An 18,665-nucleotide genomic window follows, 5' to 3' on the forward strand; every position below is an offset into this window, starting at 1 on the left:
CCCGACTCTACCCATTGGCGGATGCACTTTGACGGGTCCAAGATGCGCACCGGCTTGGGAGCCGGCATCGTCCTCACCTCTCCCAAAGGTGACAAGCTCAAGTACACGCTGCAGATCCACTTCGCCGCCTCCAACAACGTGGCCGAGTACGAGGCGCTCGTACATGGGCTCCGGCTAGCCAAAGAGCTCGGCATACGCCGGATCCTGTGCTACGGCGACTCCGACTTAGTGGTCCAGCAATCATCTGGCGATTGGGACGCCAAGGACGCGAACATGGCGAGCTACCGCTTCCTCGTCCAGCAGATGAGCGGATACTTCGAAGGGTGCGAGTTCCTTCATGTGCCAAGGGCCGACAACGACCAAGCAGATGCCCTAGCACGGATCGGCTCCACCCGACAAGCCATACCGACCGGCGTCTCCCTCCAACGCCTCCTCAAGCCGTCCATCAAGCCGTCTCCAGAGTCGGACTCCATCTTCGTACCGCCTGCGCCAGAAACAGCCGGATCCGGCTCAAGAAATCCCGCAGGCGGCACGGGGACTTCGACGACTGCCCCGGGAACTGACGTAGTCGCACCCGGCCCAGGGACCTCAGAGCCCGGCCCGGGGACTGCAGCAGTCGGCCCGGGGACTGCAACGACGCAAGAAGTGGTGGTCGACCCCAACGCAACACCCAACCCACCCACCCGAGTCATGGTGGCTACATTAACAGCAGAAGAAGTCACAGCTCCCTCATGGGCCCAGCCCATCCTCAAGTTCCTAGTCAGCAGAGAGCTGCCGACTGATGAGATCGCAACAAGACTAGTGCAACGACGAGCCGCGGCATACACAATAATCAACAGGGAGCTTGTGAAGCGCAGCGTCACTGGAGTCTTCCAACGTTGCGTCGAGCCAGAAAAAGGAGTGGCAATCCTCAAAGACATCCACCAAGGCGAATGCGGCCACCACGCCGCCTCAAGATCCCTCGTGGCCAAGGCTTTCCGCCATGGGTTCTTCTGGCCGACTGCCTTGGAGGATGCTAAAGAAATAGTCAAGACCTGCAGAGGATGTCAAGTCTTCAGTGCCAAACAACACCTGCCGGCTTCTGCCCTCAAGACCATTCCCCTCACCTGGCCTTTCGCCGTCTGGGGACTGGACATGGTGGGCCCTTTCAAGACGGCCCGCGGTGGCTTGACACATCTACTCGTTGCTGTGGACAAGTTCACAAAGTGGATCGAAGCAAAGCCGATTAAGAAGCTGAACGGGCCGACTGCCGTGACATTCATCACCGAAATCACTACTCGGTACGGCGTGCCGCACAGCATCATCACCGACAACGGCACGAACTTCGCCAAAGGCGCACTGGCACGTTTCTGCGCGACACAGGGCATCCGACTGGACTTAGCGTCCGTTGCCCACCCGCAGTCAAACGGCCAGGTCGATGGAGCAAATGGACTTATCCTCTCCGGCATCAAACCCCGACTGGTTGTACCACTGGAGCGATCGGCCGGCTGCTGGCTCGAAGAGCTGCCGGCTGTCCTCTGGAGTCTGCGCACTACACCCAACAAGTCAACCGGCTTCACTCCATTCTTCCTCGTGTACGGTGCCGAGGCTGTCATCCCAACAGACATCGAGTTCGACTTGCCTCGGATCACCATGTACACGGAGGAGGAAGCCAAAGAAGCAAGAGAAGACGGCGTCGACGTACTGGAAGAAGGCTGGCTGTTAGCCCTCAGCCGGTCCGCCATCTACCAGCAAGGCCTGCGCCGCTACTACAACCGCAAGGTCAAGCCAAGATCCTTCCAAGAGGGCGACCTTGTGCTCCGGCTGATCCAGCGAACAGCCGGCCAGCACAAGCTCTCGGCCCCTTGGGAAGGCCCCTTCGTCGTCAGCAAGGCACTCGGCAACGACTCCTACTACTTGATCGACGCACAAAAGCCAAGAGCACACAAGAGAGACGACTCCGGCAAGGAGTCAGAGCGACCATGGAACGCAAACCTCCTAAGACGATTTTACAGCTGAAAAGCAGTATGTATCACACTACCCCTTTGTATTAAGTTACAAACCAACAGGCCCCCCGAACAGTACTCGGGGACTGCCTTTTATTTATCTATGGATGACGAGTGTCATATCCATGAATGTCTTATTACATTTTGAATTCTTGTCCGGCACCGGGTCCGACTAGTCGGCCCGGGGACTGGCCGCCTTAAGCTATATTATAAGTTCTTCCCGAAGTCAGCAAAGTAGTGCGCTGGCTCCCCAGTCCTCTCTTGTTGAAAGTCGCAGCTCAAAGAACTGACTGTCCGACTAGCAAGAGAGAAGACAGAAAGGACGCCCACACGAAAACGGCTAAGGAACAACTAACCTATATAGCAAAAAGACGGCCTCCATATACGCCGGCCGACTGTCACAACAGCCGGCTGGCCGGCTTCCTAAAAACTTAGCTTAAGTCCGACCGAGCTAAAAGTACTTCCCCCTCCCCAATCGACCAGGCACTCCCCGGCTACAGATTGCAGAGCAACTGTTTGACTAGGGAGGCGGCAACCAAGGGAGGGTGGCAAAGGAAAAAAGCAGAAGGACAAAAAGCGAAAGTACAAGGAAAGACCGATTGCATAACTTATATACATAAAGCCGCCTAAAGGCTGGCAACAGAATTAAGTTTGAATACACCCAGTGGGTGGAATTGCGCAGACTTAACCGAACATTGTTCAAAAGTAACAAGACAGGAAACAAAAGAAAGAAGACAAAGGCGCGAAGGCCGAGTTGGTCGGTGAAGGCAGCTCGCCGGCTGAAGGAGTGGCCGCCTAGCTGGTCCCGGCTTGACCGCCTCCCGCAACAGGAGACGCACTCGCACGCAGCGTAGTGCTGGAGGTGCGGTCAGGCTGGCCGGCTGCTCCACCAGCCGGCTCGACGTCTTCACCCTCCTCCTCCTCCTCTTCACCCTCGTCGCTGAAGTCGATCTCCTCCGCCGAGTCCTCGCCGTACGCCGGATCCAGCCCGAACCAATATTCCGGCTGGGCGACTCCATTGTCGTCCACCTCGAGGGCGAAGACGTTGGTGTCGGTGTAGTCGGCGATCGCCGAAGCTCGCCGAATGATGGCCGGCCGCGCCGGCTCGAGCTCCGTGTCGGCTTGCTGCCGCCAGGTCGCCAGCTGGTCCAAGTTCAGGCCGGGATACCAGGCCTTGACGAACTCCAGCGCCCGCCCGGCGCCGGAGCGGGCCGCTGACGCCTTCCAAGCCTCGAAGCGCCCGACGGCCACCTCCAGCCAATCGGCGGTCCGACTAGGAGTGCGCGGGATCACTTGGCCGGGCCAGAGGGCGGCCAAGACCTGCGACCCGGCACGCTGAAGCCGGCGGAGCAGCCTGTGAGCCGGCTGGATACGAGCCTGGATCGCCAAGAGCTGCTCCTCCAGCGAGCGGCCGGCGGTCGGCGAGATCTCGAAGCCGGCTTGCCTCTTCGCCTGGCGACGAGCTTCGATGGCCTGGTTGGCAGCAGTTGAGTAGCCAGGGAAGTACTCTGCGCGAAGAAGAAAAGAAAAGAAGAACCCCAAATCAGAAAAACAAGTCGAAGTAGCAGATGGCAAGAGAGGATGAAGGGGCAGACGACTTACCGTCAACCAGATCCTCAATCTGGCCATAGCCGGAGACCAGAGTCTGCCTGGCTTCGTCCTAGGCGGCCGCCTCCGTCTCGAACTCGGCCTGGAGGGCGGCTTCGCGGTCCTGCGCGGCCTTCAGCGCCGCCTTGTGGCTTTCCTCCTGGTCGGCCAGCTTCTTGACCAGGCGGTCGCGCTCCTGCACCAAGGCGGCAAGCTCCGCGTCCTTGGCACGAAGAGCAGTCTGGGACTTCCCCAGCTGTGCCCTCAGACTGGCGTTGGCTGCTGCAGAGACAGAAGAAGAAGAACAATGAGAAATCATCAAGGAAGATCCGAGCCGACTGCTCAGCAGTCGGCCCGAATCTCGGGGACTACACCCAGTGGGTGCGCTGACGCGCCCCCACATGAGATAGAGATCAAGTCACATACCTCGGCTTTCAGTGAGATCGGCGGTCTTCTGCGTCAGCTTCCGAGCCTGGGAGTTGAAGGCGGCCGCTCGGAGGTTGTGGTAGTCCTGCAAGATGGACAGAAGACCGAAGTAAGAACAAAAATAGCAAAGGCAAATCCACCAAGAAGTTCCAAGCCGCCTGCTCAGCAGCCGACTCGGAACTCGGGGACTACACCCAGTGGGTGCGCTGACGCGCCCCCACGAGAAAAGTCAAGGGCAAAATTGAGAATACGAACCCGGATGGCTGCCCGCGTGGCGAGGAATTCGTCGGTGAACTGCCTCAGCGTCGCGGCTTGGTTCTGGAGCCGGGTCCGGACATCTTGTGCAGCGATGTTCACCACGGCTGTCCCTCTGCCTGGCGTCCACCCGGAGGTAGCGCTGGCCGCCTCCGCGTCTCGGGCCGACGAGCTGGAGCCCACGGCCGGCCGTGGCTCCGACGCCGCCTTATGCGGCTCCGACGCGGCCTTCCCTGCGCGCCAGCTTGGCGGAACCTGGACTGCCACCTCAGCTCCCGCGGCCGGCTCGCCCTCCGCCGACCATGCGAGCACAGGCTCGGTCTGACCGCCTTGGGCCGCCCTAGTCGGAGGAGTCGGCCCCGGCGCCTCCCTCACGAAGATGACGTCGTCGCCGCTCCCGCCCAGACCCGGCTGGGAACCGCTGGCTCCCCCTGGCGAGGGATCCGCGTCCCCAGGCGCCATGGCGCGCAGGGGGGTGACCATCAAGGCCTCCCCTGCCGCCGCTTCGGCCTCGGCCTCTGCCTGGGCCTTGGCTGCAGCCTCGGCGAGCGCCTTCGCCGCCTCCTCGTCCCGAGCTGCCTGGGCGGCGGCTGCCTTCCGTGCCTCCGCCTCCCGCGCTTCCTGCTCCTCCCGCACCTCCCGCGCGTTCCTTTCCGTCGCCTCCAGGAGGGCGGCGCGGGGATCTACGCGGCGGGTGGTGCTCCCAGAGCCCCCTGGCGACTCGACAATGGAGCCGGCAGCCGCCCGCTCGAGCGACAGTGGAGCTCTGATCAAAGAAAAGAAGACAAAGGTTCAGAAGACCACCCAAGAAAAGAAAGAAGGAGAATACACAGAAAGGGAGAAAGCTTACGCTGACACAGCCTGCGGCTGCTTCACCACTCTGCGGAAGCGAGCCGCCTTCGCGGCCGCTTCTTCCCGCCTGGTGGCTGCCGCCCCACCCCTCGGCTTCTTCGTCCGGCTACCGAACATGCCCTGGGTGGCGCGACGTTTCTGGCCTCTACCCCGAGCAGGCTGCGCGCCGGAGGAGCCCGCGCCGCGTCCGGAGGCTGGCTGGCGGGGTGGGACGACTTCGGCTTCGTCCTCGTCCGGCCAATCGTCGAAGGTCGCGGAGAACCCGGCGCCGCCTGCTTCGCCGCCGGCTTGGCCACCAGCCGGCTCGGCGGCTTCCTCCATATGGACCGCCCCCAGATCGGGGTCCTCCTGGTCGTGCTCGGTCCGGTCGGGGACGAAGCGGCGCTCCACGTCCGCTCCGCCGGCCGGCTGAAGCAGAGGATTCTGTCAAAAAGCGAGCCGACTGAGTTAGCGTCGGCCCAGAGGAACTCGGCGACAAAGCTGAGAGTGAAAGAGAGAAAAAAAGAAGGGGAGCGTACCGTAGGCGGAGGATTGGCGCGGCTATATGGCTCCTTGCCGAATTGCCAGTCGTTGGGAAGCTGGCAGTTGGCGAGGTAGTTCACCATGTCGGCCGCGTCGGCCTGCGGCATCTCCTTGGTGCACATCCGGCTCGGATCGAGCTGGCCGCTCATCTGACAGATCAGATGAGGCCGGCTCTGGAGCGGGAGGACCCGGCGCGTGACGAACGCGGCCAGAAGGTCGGGCCCCGTCAGGCCCTCCGACTGGACCATCACCCGCAGGCGGGCGATGGCGGCGTTCCCTCCCTGCGATAGCGTCACCACCCGGAAGGACCACTGGGGCAGCCTCCCCGCCGGTGGGCCGGCTACGTAAGCCGGCAGGTTGATGTAGTCGCCCCGGGGAGCGATGTTCCGCACGTAGAAGTATGATTTGTGCAACTTCTTCACCGATTGGATCAGCGTGATGACGGGGAAGGGGTTGTCGGCGCCCGATCTCCGCGACGCGATGAAGGCGCCAGTGTGGGCCGGCACGCCCTTGCTGCGCGTACCCAGCTTCGACTGGAAGAATTCCCCCCAGAGCTCGAGGGTGGGGAGGACGCCGAGATAGCCCTCGCACAGGGTGACGAAGGCCGACAGCAGCACCACCGCGTTGGGGGTGAGGTGGTGCGGCTGGAGCTGATAGAAGTCCAGCCAGGAGCGGAAGAAGGCGCTCACTGGCAGTCCGAAGCCGCGCAGGAAGTGCGAGCGGAAGACCACCCGCTCGCCCTCCTGCGGCGCCGGCCTGACCTCCTTCTCCGGCGCGAGGCGGACCTCCACTTTGTCCGCGCTGGGCAGACGCCGGGTGTCACGGAGGAAGTCGATGTGGTCGTTGTGGACGATGGAGCCATCGCAATCCCCGCCAAGCTGCTCTACGTGGGGAGGCATGGCGGAAGCTAGCACGGCAGCGGAGGAGCGTGCGGAGGAAGAGCGCGGCGGCGAGGCGCTGTTGCAAGAACGAGCAAGGCGAGAAGACGGCGGAAGTAGGAGGAGCGTGCGAGGGCCTGCCGCCCTCCACCTCCCACTACTTATAGCCTCACACGGCCGAAGAGGCCGGACGTGGGGGGAGACGTGGGATTAACTGCGCCCACTCCCCCCACGTCTCGCGTTTATTACGCATAAGTGCGAGCCGAAACTGCCGCACGGAATATGCGGGCGGTTCCGGGATACAAAAGATCCGCGCCTGGGCTGGGGCGCGGACGTGGCGGGCCCCCTCTCTGCGGCAACGTCCCGTCTCGCGCGTGGGCCGGCAGGCTTTCCGGCTACGTGGCGCGCCGTCGGCCCGTGGCCGGCCCGCAGCCCGGCGCACATGCCAGCGGGTTCCCGCCCTCCGACTCCAGAAGATTTCGGCTCAGGCGACGTGCCTGACCAAGGCCGGCTCCCAGCTGCCGGCTTGTCGCGATGGGAAGCTGTTCGAGCTTCTCGAACCCTACTCCACCTCGAAGCCCGATCAGCTTCGGGGACTACTGTCGGAGTAAGTGGCCACGGGTAGCCAAACCGGCTACCCCTGGCTCTTCAGAAAATTTATCAGGCCTTTGGGCCTTCAAGCACTCCAAGCATTTGGGCCGCCTTCCCGGGCCGGCTACCACTAAAGCCGACTCCCGGAAGGCGACCCAGCCTCACCGACTCCAAGAAGCCGGCCAAGAGAAACGCCGACTCCTAGAAGCCGGCCGAGACCACAACCGCCCCTACATAACGACGACCTGACGGGGCATGGCCACAGTGCAGCCCACGACCCCCGAAGCCCGAGGCAGGCATGGTTACAGGAGGCCGTACGGGAGGGATGTCTCCCGTGCGGCCGGGCACTGTAGCCACGCCAGCTACGACGTCATCCACGACCCACTCCTGCACGGCCCAAGGACTGCGGGCCCCTTCAGCTAGAGGGAGGCGTGAAGGCGGCCCGGCCTTTCCTAGTCGGCCAGGAGCATAGCCGGCCTCCAGAAGCCGGCGACTCCCTTCCTCGAAGCAGGAGCCCATTTAAGGAGACAAGACGAGGTGAGGCTACAGTGATAGCCCCCGACGCGGATCACTGTAGCCACGCTTACCTCGACAAAGCCCTCATCATCAGAGGCGCGGCTACAGTAAGCAGCCGCCGACAAGACCCTAGGCGGTGGGGCCGGCCTGCCGACCGAGTAGCCGGCAGCCGGCGGGACCCAGCAGCCGGCGAAGGAGCCGGCAGGCGTAGACACTGACGGCTGGGGCCAGTTCCCAGTCGGATTACCATTGTACCCCCGGGGGGTAGGCCTATATAAACCCCCCAGAGCACCCATGCAAAGGGTTGGCTTCTGGTTGGCACCTCTGCATGTTTGGCTTTCAAGCATAGCACACGCACACACACCATAGATAGAGAGAAGCAAGAGCTAGCCTTGTTCTTCTTCTCCCTTGATCCCAACAGCTCTAGGAGCGATTGTAGCTACTCTTTATCGAGCTAGTGATCATGCGGAGACCCCGCAGAGCAGGACTAGGGGTGTTATCTCCTCGGAGAGCCCCGAACCTGGGTAAGATTCGCCGGCGTGCATGTCTTCGCCTCATCCCGTTTCCAGGCACCGGCGACGTTTTATTGGCTCCCACAATGATAAGCCATCCTTTGGCATATGTCGCACCAACCACCCGACACCGTCTCCACCTCGCGCCCCGCTGCCACTCCCCTACTCCCCGCCGTGAGCCTCTCCTCTCCTCCCCTGCTCACCCGCGCGTGCCCACGCTTGTGCTCACCGCCGCGTAGCCGTGCTCATGCGTGTCCCAGGCCACACACGCCCGCATCACCGAGTCGCCTCCGCCCCGGGCTCCCGCGTCGTCTGCAGCCCCGGCCGCCGCTGCTTGCGGCTGCTCCAGCGTGCGCCCCCGACGCCTCCGCCCGCGCCTGCCTTCGACCGGCTCCGGCCGCGCCCTGGCCGCTCTGCGCGCGCGGCCCGTGCCCTCTTGGCCTCGCCCTGCCTCGCCGCGCGAGCACGCGCCGCGTCGCTCCGCACCACTCTGTGCCCTGCTGCCGCTCGCCGCAGCCGCCTCGCTCCGCCGCCGCGCTCGCCGCCTCCCCGCGTCCCGCTGCCTCGCCTGCGCCTCCTAGCCACGCCGCCAGCCTCTGCCCCGCCGCGCCGTGGTCGCGCCGGCTCCGCTCTCTGCTGCCGCGACTCACCCCCACTGCCGCTGTAACACCCATGATGCGGCTATATCTCTCACGTGTCGAGGCACGACTTAGAGGCATAACCGCATTGTAGGTTTTGTCGCAAGAAGGGTCATCTTCACACAATCCCATGTAATGAACAAGAATGGGATAAAGAGAGTTGGCTTACAATCGCCACTTCACACAATACATAAATAAATCATACATCAATCAGAGTACACACATAGACCGACTACGGTCAAAGCCAAAAGAAAAGAAGATAACCCAACTGCTAGATCCCCGATCGTCCCAACTGGGCTCCACTACTGATCAACCGGAAACGGAACATAGTAACGACCAAGGTCTTCATCGAACTCCCACTTGAGTTGGGTAGCATCGCCTGCACTGACGTCAACGGCACCTGCAACTGTTTGGAAGTATCTGTGAGTCACGAGGACTCAACAATCTCACACCCGCGAGATCAAGACTATTCAAGCTTATGGGTAGGAAAGGGTAGTGAGGTGGAGCTGCAGCAAGCACTAGCATGTATGGTGGCTAACATACGCAAATAAGAGCGAGAAGAGAAGCAACGCAACGATCGTGAAGCTAGAAGTGATCAAGAAGTGACCCTGAAACTACTTACGCACAACTATAACACAAGAACCGTGTTCACTTCCCGGACTCCACCGAAAAGAGACCATCACGGCTACACACACGGTTGATGCATTTTAATTAAGTCAAGTGTCAAGTTCTCTACAACCGGACATTAACAAATTCCCATCTGCCACATAACCACGGGCACGGCTCTCGAAAGTTTATACCCTGCAGGGGTGTCCCAACTTAGCCCATCACAAGCTCTCATGGTTAACGAAGGATATTCCTTCTCCCGGGAAGACCCGATCAGTCTCGGAATCCCGGTTACAAGACTTTTCGACAATGGTAAAACAAGACCAGCAAAGCAGCCCGATGTGCCGACAAATCCCGATAGGAGTCGCACGTATCTCGTTCTCAGGGCACACCAGATGAGACTAGCTACGAGTAAAACTAGTCCTCAAGTTTCCCCAAGGTGGCCCCGCAGGCAGCTCAGTTCGGACCAACACTCGAAGGAGCACTGGCCCCGGGGGGTTAAAATAAAGATGACCCTTGAGTCTGCAGAACCCAAGGGAAAAAGGCTTAGGTGGCAGATGTTAAAAACCAAGGTTGGGCCTTGCCGGAGGAGTTTTATTCAAAGCGAACTGTCAAGGGGGTCCTATAAATCACCCAACCGCGTAAGGAACGCAAAATCAAGGAACATAACACCGGTATGACGGAAACTAGTGCGGCAAGAGTGGAACAAAACACCAGGCATAAGGCCGAGCCTTCCACCCTTTACCAAGTATATAGATGCATTAATTAAATAAGAGATATTGTGATATCCCAACATATCCATGTTCCAACATGGAACAAACTTCATCTTCACCTGCAACTAGCAACGCTATAAGAGAGGCTGATCAAAAGCGGTAACATAGCCAAACAACGGTTTGCTAGGAAAGGTGGGTTAGAGGCTTGACATGGCAATATGGGAGGCATGATATAGCAAGTGGTAGGTAGCGCGGCATAGCAATAGAGCGAACAACTAGCAAGCAAAGATAGAAGTGATTTCGAGGGTATGGTCATCTTGCCTGAGATCCCGCAAGGAAGAAGAACGAGTCCATGAGGAAGACAAATGGACGTAGTCGAACGAATCCTCACAACTCCGGAACAAACCGAAGCTAACGAGAGAAGCAACCCGGAAAGAAACAAACAACATAGTAAACAACCACCACATACACATGGCATGATGCAAAATCAAGTATATGATGCATGTCCGATTTAATGAGGCATGGCATGGCAAAGTGCAACAAACAACACTACAAATTAAGTGGAGCTCAATATGCAATGAGTTGCATATTGACGAAACACCACATCAATTATTTAGTTCTGTCTCGTTTATGTACCCAACAATATTAAATGTTATTAAACATGGCAAGAGGCGAAGCATAGTAAGACTACCTATATAGGCAAGTTTAAATGTGGCCGGAACAACAAACAACAATTCCGGAAAATCCCCATTTGCATATTTTGGTTATGGTACTGTTCTGCCCTAAACCATATTTTAGAGTTGTTAAACATGCAAAATAAGGTGCACCATGTTAAACTAGGCATTTTTCTACACCATTTACATATAAAGTTTATTAAATTCGGAGCTACGGTTAATTAGTTATGAAATAAACCATTTTAACATGACATTTATGCAAATTAAAACAAACAGCAATTTAAACATTTTCAACATGGATGAAAGTTGCATATTGTGAAACTAGACATAATTCTTAACATTTTTCATATATGAAGTTTTTTAATCCGATGCACGGTTAATGAGTTATTATATGCATGAAGACTAGGGACTTTTCTGTAAAACTGCACTCTTTGGATAATTGGGCAAATTCGCAGACACGGAAAAAACATGCACTGGGCTGAATCTGGTGCACTGCTGGGCTGAACAGGAGGGCTGTGGGGAGCTCACCCATGGGCCAAAACTGGCCGGCTGGGGGATGTAGAGGTGCGGGGCCTTGGCGAAGAAGCAGGCTGAGCCTGGCGCTGGCTTGATCAACGCGAGCGGGCGCGGTACGAGCGACCTGCTCGTTGTAGAGGAAGCAGAGGCCGCAGCAGGGGATGGCGAGGCGGCGGAGCCGAGGGACTTGGGCGCGACTCCGGCGAGGGTCTTGGGTGGCGGGGTGGACCGAGAACAGCGGAGATGGCCGGGACTCGACGGATCTGTGCGGCGATTGGACTTGGCGGTCAACGCGGCAGGGGCGGCTTCCTTTGTTTGCTCCCGACAGAAGGAGGCAGCACGGCGCGGAGCAGCGCTTGGGACTGCGGCACGGAGACGACGGCAGCAATGCGTACGGAGCTCCGGCGAGGCGATGCAGATGCGGAGGAGGCGGGGGAGGCCGGCTTCAAGGCGGACGGGCGCAGGTCAACGGGGTGCAGAGGAGGTCCCTGGCGGCGGGGCTTGGCGAGCTCGGCGTCGAGGAAGGAGCTCCGGAGCGAAGGATAACTCCACGACGTCCATGGTAGGGCTGACGCAGGGAGTGGCGACGACACCAGGAACTTGGCGACTCCGGCGACGCAGAGGTGGGGGACGCATAGACCCGTGCGACAGCGCCATGGGGAGGATTCGGTGCAATGTCCCTGGTTCACAGAGAGGGAGAGGGAGAACTGAGAGCTTCACCGAAGAAAAGAAAAAGGGGAAGGGAGCAGGGGTGGCGAGGACAACCTGCTGGTTCCGGCGACTAGCGACGACGGGGACGAGGTGCTCGGGGAGCCCCTCGGGCACGAGAGGAGGCTTGAGTCTCGGCGCTCGCGGCACAGGGGCGCACGAAGGAGGGGGTCGAGGTGGCTGGTTGGTTCGATTGGATGGAGGAGGAGATGGATGGTTCGGTGGTGGCTGGATTGGATCGGGCAAGATCCCGAGGAAGGAGGAGGCTGGTCAGGGAAGGATCCCGAGGAACATGCGAGAGTGGGTGGCGGCACAAGGGGGAATAGGGTTAGGCTAGGGTTAGACTGATTTGGGTAGGTGGGTGGACTATATAAAGGGAAATAGAATTGGTTAGGACCCTCCGATTTAAATCGGACGGTCAAGAAAAATATAGGTTGGGAAGTTCAATTAAGAAAACGGAGATATTTTATAGATGTTTGGGGATGATCCGGACCCAACGGTGATGACTGAGCGGGTCGGGTTCAGGACATGTTTCGGACGCGCGCGAGAAGGGGTTTTGTGCATTGTGCAGAGAGGCTCAAACGGTCGGACAACAAAAGAACGGTTGGTCTCGAAAGGGACAACGAAGGCAACAGGGAGAAGCAAGAACTACGAACGGACCACGAGTTTAAGAAAACATGCAGATGCAAATGATGACATGATGAATGCAACAAACAAATAAATATACGCGACGATCACGAAGAACATGGAAAGCGTCTGGAGCGTCGGTCTCGGGGCGTTACAACACTCCACCACTGCAAGAGGATCTTGTCCCGAGATCTTGGATGGCACCGGGGAGAAACGGAAGAGGAACAGGTAAAACAAGTTGCTTCTTTGACAAACGAGTGAAACCAATGACCCTTGAGAGGTTGAAAACTTGAAAGAAGAATACGACAGAGTTGAACAAAATTGAGAAAACTCCGGTAGAAAAGAGAAACAAGGAATAGCATATGAACCTTGGAGGTTGCAAAGCTATGAATGACGAGTACAATGGACAAGAAGGAATCGGAACCACTCTGGTTGAAACAAGATAAACAAGGAATAAGGAAGAACAAATTCGGACAGCACTCCGGTTGAAAAGAGATGCAAGACTTGATAAGATAAAAAGAACTTGAAGAGATGACACAACACTCCGGTTAAATGGAAAAGCACGAAAAGAACACGATCTTGACAAAACAAGAAGATGGGTCAAAGAGAGCAATATCACAATGCCTCCGGTAGAAATGAAAGAATGCAATGAAAAGAATGGAGAAGAAAACAACATGTTCTACCTTAAGTGAATTTGAGAGAGCATCCTTAAAAGAAGGATAGAACGGAGTTGTTGAAAAATCAACAAAGAAAGGATATGATCTTCGTGGGCTTATGGAGACATCTCAAAACTTGAGGTGAAATTCTGCCACTAACGAAAACAATTGCTTGCTTGAGATCAACGAAGAGATGAAAACTTCTCTCGCCGAGAGGATAGGAGAAAACTTGGATCATTGATAGACACCACAATTAGCAACATTCCTTCGAGAAAGCTTTAAGTGAAATCCATACCAAGATAACTCCAACAAAGAGATTATTATGGGTTGAAACAACTCATGGACGAAGAAAATATGATGGGTTTAAATATCTCATTCTTGACAACTTGTGAATCATGAAACATGAAGAAAATTATCAAGAATGACATAACACCACGTCAAAAGATAAGAGAGAAAGAATTGCACTTCGGAATGCAAGATGAAGAATGCTTGAACTCCTCAAAACAGAACATGTGTTGAACACCATGTTTATTTTGGAGTATAGGTTGGCGGATCATAACTTCGAGAAAAAACTTGAAGAACAATTGGAGAATGATTGAAATCTTGACGAACCACCATGTAGAGTCTCCATGAAGAACTCCGATAATAAAAGGATGATAGAAAGAAAGAGAAGTTGAAAACACAAGGTGAAGCCTTGCAGTGATAAGATGAAGCTTTGAAATGATATAACCGAGAAAACTTGGAACTCCGGAAAGAAAGATGAACAAATGAAATCAAGAATTTTGATGAACCTCTGGAATAAGGAATTGAATTTACTCGATGAAATAAGAATAAGAATTACATTATGCTCATCCTTCACCAATTAAATTGATGACAAGCAATGGATTTGGCATACTACTTATTCTCGTAGAAAGGATTAAGATAGATATGGCGCAAACTTGGGAAGGTCTTCAACGAACCACCGGTAGGATTGGAAAGAACGAATGAATCTATATGATAACGAAGGAAGAGAACTCTTGAACGAACCATCGTAAGAATTGGAAATGAAAGTAGCAAAGGCACAATTCACCGAGAAGAATTAGAAAAATGAATAAAGATACTTGACGGAATATAAATATATGAGAACGAAGAGATCACGAACTGACTAGGGAATACTTGAGCGGTGCACCGTAAGATTTGGAGAACGAGATCCGAAAGCTGAGAATGAATAATTCCGAGATGATGAGATCAGGAGAATCAAACTGAAAGACTCTTGAATTGCTCCGGATGGGTGAAAAGAATTCTCACAATCAAAAACAATTATGAGAGGATGGCATCAAGCTTGAACTACGCATCTTTGGAAATACGGGTAAGGATTTGGTGGAAAAATTCTTCTTCGGTCTTCAAATGTTGAGAATGATGATGAGAAACACCACCATGAATTATTGAGGCACTCCAGAACCATGAAGAATAGAAAGGTTGAATCAACAATGAAAAGAATTTGAATAATCTTGGAGAAAGACATATGACTGATGATAATTCATTCTTACGTCAAAATTTGCAATGAATTTGGGAATCGCTCCGGATAAATTAGAAGAGTCAGGTAAGATCCTGGAAAAGACCTGTGGGTTAGGGCCCACTCAAAAGAAACACCGTTGGAATGATTTTTAAGAGAGACTGCAGCGGTTGAATTAAGTGGCTTGAATGAGGTAACAACCTCGAAATAGTTAGAATTGATGCGGAGTGGAAACACGAATCTTCAGAGATATCGTCAGCACTCCGGAACAATTGAATAGCGAGAAGTGGATGATTAAGAGGTGCACCGGTACGAGAAAAACATTTGAAACGAGGAAAAGATATGATCGACAAAGCTTGAATTTAATCCACTGGAGAAGAAAGAGAACGAATAATGATGAAGTTAAGGCTCCGTTAGTATATTCCTGAGAATCACCGGATAAGAACATTAAAGGAAAAGAATGGAGAGACTTCCCATCTATAAGATGGATACTTGATTAAGAAATCTGAGTCCTTGAAGAAAAAGGGTGGGAGGGCGGGAAAACAAAGGCAACTTGGGGCAGATGGAATAAACACCGTTGAGAAAACTTATAATTGATCTTGCGGATGGGGAGAATGATGGGATCATCTCGAAGAGAAACGCACCGTTGGAAATAGAATTAAGATGGCAATCTCGATGATCAAGAAGGAATAGTATCCACATAGGAATATGAGAACACCACTTAGAAAAGGTATGGAATCCACATTTGACTTCGAAGCAACTAGAATACCACAACTTAAAACAAAACAAAGGATTTGTCTTGCGGAATAAGCCGGAAACAAACATATGATAGAGATTTCGCCCAAAGTGTTCGTGATGAGGCCCCACGGGCACGACGTACAGCGGACGTCACGAATGACAAGCAAGACGTCCCCGAATCGGCATAGCCAAGGATTCTTTAAGACGCCTCGCGACCACTGTAAATCGACCATGAAAAGCGAACCACTAGACGTTGGACCCCAATCTCAAATCATACATCTGTCGAAAAGATATTCTAGGAGCTACTTGAATTCCCACCTATAAACTCCCGAAACTTTCTGGTTATGCAATCAGGTGTTGGGGATACAGGGGACGCCATATATCTCACCCAAACTAACAATCCCTAGATCCAGCTGTATCCATCCGTCAACACATAACCAAGAAAACTCCGGAAATCGTGTACCTGAACCTTCGAAAAGCACCCGTTATACGAGTTATGGCAATACTCCTGAACTCCCTCCCCACTACTGGGTGGCGTCGAGGTGATCTCACCAACAACTGCATAAAAGAGATTTTCGATGTCGGTGAAACTCAGGTATTCCAGAACTGCAACGATAAAATTGTGACGACAACACCTCGGAGCTCAACCCCCCGGGACACTGCCACAACCCCTAAATGTCAGGAGGCACCAAGAACAATGTTCTCGTCACAAAACCATCGGAACGATTCCAAGATACCCGCGTGATCCTAAAATTTTTTTAGTGAAATTAGAGGAGTGGAAAGTCAAAACATCTACGTAAGGAGACCTCACCAGAGCGACGAAGGGGCTGAGGAGTAAAAGAATCATACTCTCCGATATATATAATCCTAAGACTCAAAACATATTTGTTCTAGACTCAACAACGCCAGCAATTCGATCAAGCAGGGGGCTCCTAAGTCGGGGCTGGCTCTGATTACCAACTTGTAACACCCACGATGCGGCTATATCTCTCACGTGTCGAGGCACGACTTAGAGGCATAACCGCATTGTAGGTTTTGTCACAAGAAGGGTCATCTACACACAATCCCATGTAATGAACAAGAATGGGATAAAGAGAGTTGGCTTACAATCGCCACTTGACACAATACATAAATAAATCATACATCAATCAGAGTACACACATAGACCGACTAAGGTCAAAGCCAAAAGAAAAGAAGATAACCCAACTGCTAGATCCCCGATCGTCCCAACTGGGCTCCACTACTGATTAACCGGAAAAGAAACATAGTAACGTCCAAGGTCTTCATCGAACTCCCACGTGAGTTGGGTAGCATCGCCTGCACTGACGTCAACGGCACCTGCAACTGTTTGGAAGTATCTGTGAGTCACGAGGACTCAGCAATCTCACACCCGCGAGATCAAGACTATTCAAGCTTATGGGTAGGAAAGGGTAGTGAGGTGGAGCTGCAGCAAGCACTAGCATGTATGGTGGCTAACATACGCAAATAAGAGCGAGAAGAGAAGCAACGCAACGATCGTGAAGCTAGAAGTGATCAAGAAGTGATCCTGAAACTACTTACGCACAACCATAACACAAAAACCGTGTTCACTTCCTGGACTCCGCCGAAAAGAGACCATCACGGCTACACACACGGTTGATGCATTTTAATTAAGTCAAGTGTCATGTTCTCTACAACCGGACATTAACAAATTCCCATCTGCCACATAACCGCGGGCACGTCTCTCGAAAGTTTATACCCTGCAGGGGTGTCCCAACTTAGCCCATCACAAGCTCTCACGGTCAACGAAGGATATTCCTTCTCCCGGGAAGACCCGATCAGTCTCGGAATCCCGGTTACAAGACTTTTCGACAATGGTAAAACAAGACCAGCAAAGCCGCCCGATGTGCCGACAAATCCCGATAGGAGTCGCACGTATCTCGTTCTCAGGGCACACCGGATGAGACTAGCTACGAGTAAAACCAGTCCTCAAGTTTCCCCAAGGCGGCCCCGCAGGCAGCTCAGTTCGGACCAACACTCGAAGGAGCACTGGCCCCGGGGGGGTTAAAATAAAGATGGCCCTTGAGTCTGCAGAACCCAAGGGAAAAAGGCTTAGGTGGCAGATGTTAAAAACCAAGGTTGGGCCTTGCCGGAGGAGTTTTATTCAAAACGAACTGTAAGGGGGGCCTCTAAATCATCCAACCGCGTAAGGAACGCAAAATCAAGGAACATAACACGGGTATGACGGAAACTAGGGCGGCAAGAGTGGAACAAAACACCAGGCATAAGGCCGAGCCTTCCACCCTTTACCAAGTATATAGATGCATTAATTAAATAAGAGATATTGTGATATCCCAACATATCCATGTTCCAACATGGAACAAACTTCATCTTCACCTGCAACTAGCAATGCTATAAGAGGGGCTGAGCAAAAGCGGTAACATAGCCAAACAACGGTTTGCTAGGAAAGGTGGGTTAGAGGCTTGACATGGCAATATGGGAGGCATGATATAGCAAGTGGTAGGTAGCGCGGCATAGCAATAGAGCGAACAACTAGCAAGAAAAGATAGAAGTGATTTTGAGGGTATGGTCATCTTTCCTGAGATCCCGCAGGGAAGAAGAACGAGTCCATGAAGAAGACAAACAGACGTAGTCGAACGAATCCTCACAACTCCGAAACGAAACCGAAGCTAACGAGAGAAGCAACCCGGAAAGAAACAAACAACATAGTAAACAACCACCACATACACATGGCATGATGCAAAATCAAGTATGATGCATGTCCGATTTAATGAGGCATGGCATGGCAAAGTGCAACAAACAACACTACAAATTAAGTGGAGCTCAATATGCAACGAGTTGCATATTGACGAAACACCACATCAATTATTTAGTTCTCTCTTGTTTATGTACCCAACAATATTAAATGTTATTAAACATGGCAAGAGGTGAATCATAGTAAGACTACATATCTAGGCAAGTTTAAATGAGGCCGGAACAACAAACAACAATTCCGGAAAATCCCCATTTGCATATTTTGGTTATGGTACTGTTCTGCCCTAAACAATATTTTAGAGTTGTTAAACATGCAAAATAAGGTGCACCATGTTAAACTAGGCATTTTTCTACCCCATTTACATATAAAGTTTATTAAATTCGGAGCTACGGTTAATTAGTTATGAAATAAACCA

At 53.8% G+C, this 18,665-nt stretch overlaps 1 protein-coding gene across 1 annotated transcript; it reads right to left on the minus strand.

The window, feature by feature from the left end:
• Positions 1 to 2,568: 2,568 nt before the first annotated feature.
• LOC141040691 (uncharacterized) lies at positions 2,569 to 5,194 on the minus strand. Its single transcript, XM_073506813.1, has 4 exons — positions 4,254 to 5,194; positions 3,999 to 4,083; positions 3,588 to 3,854; positions 2,569 to 3,493 (listed from the first exon to the last, which is right to left on the minus strand). Exons 1-3 carry the CDS (start codon positions 4,734 to 4,736, stop codon positions 3,646 to 3,648), a joined length of 777 nt encoding a protein of 258 aa, XP_073362914.1. The 5' UTR covers positions 4,737 to 5,194; the 3' UTR covers positions 2,569 to 3,493; positions 3,588 to 3,645.
• Positions 5,195 to 18,665: the final 13,471 nt, after the last annotated feature.

This window comes from Aegilops tauschii, chromosome 1, assembly GCF_002575655.3.
Source record: "Aegilops tauschii subsp. strangulata cultivar AL8/78 chromosome 1, Aet v6.0, whole genome shotgun sequence".
NCBI classification, from domain to species: Eukaryota; Viridiplantae; Streptophyta; class Magnoliopsida; order Poales; family Poaceae; genus Aegilops; species Aegilops tauschii.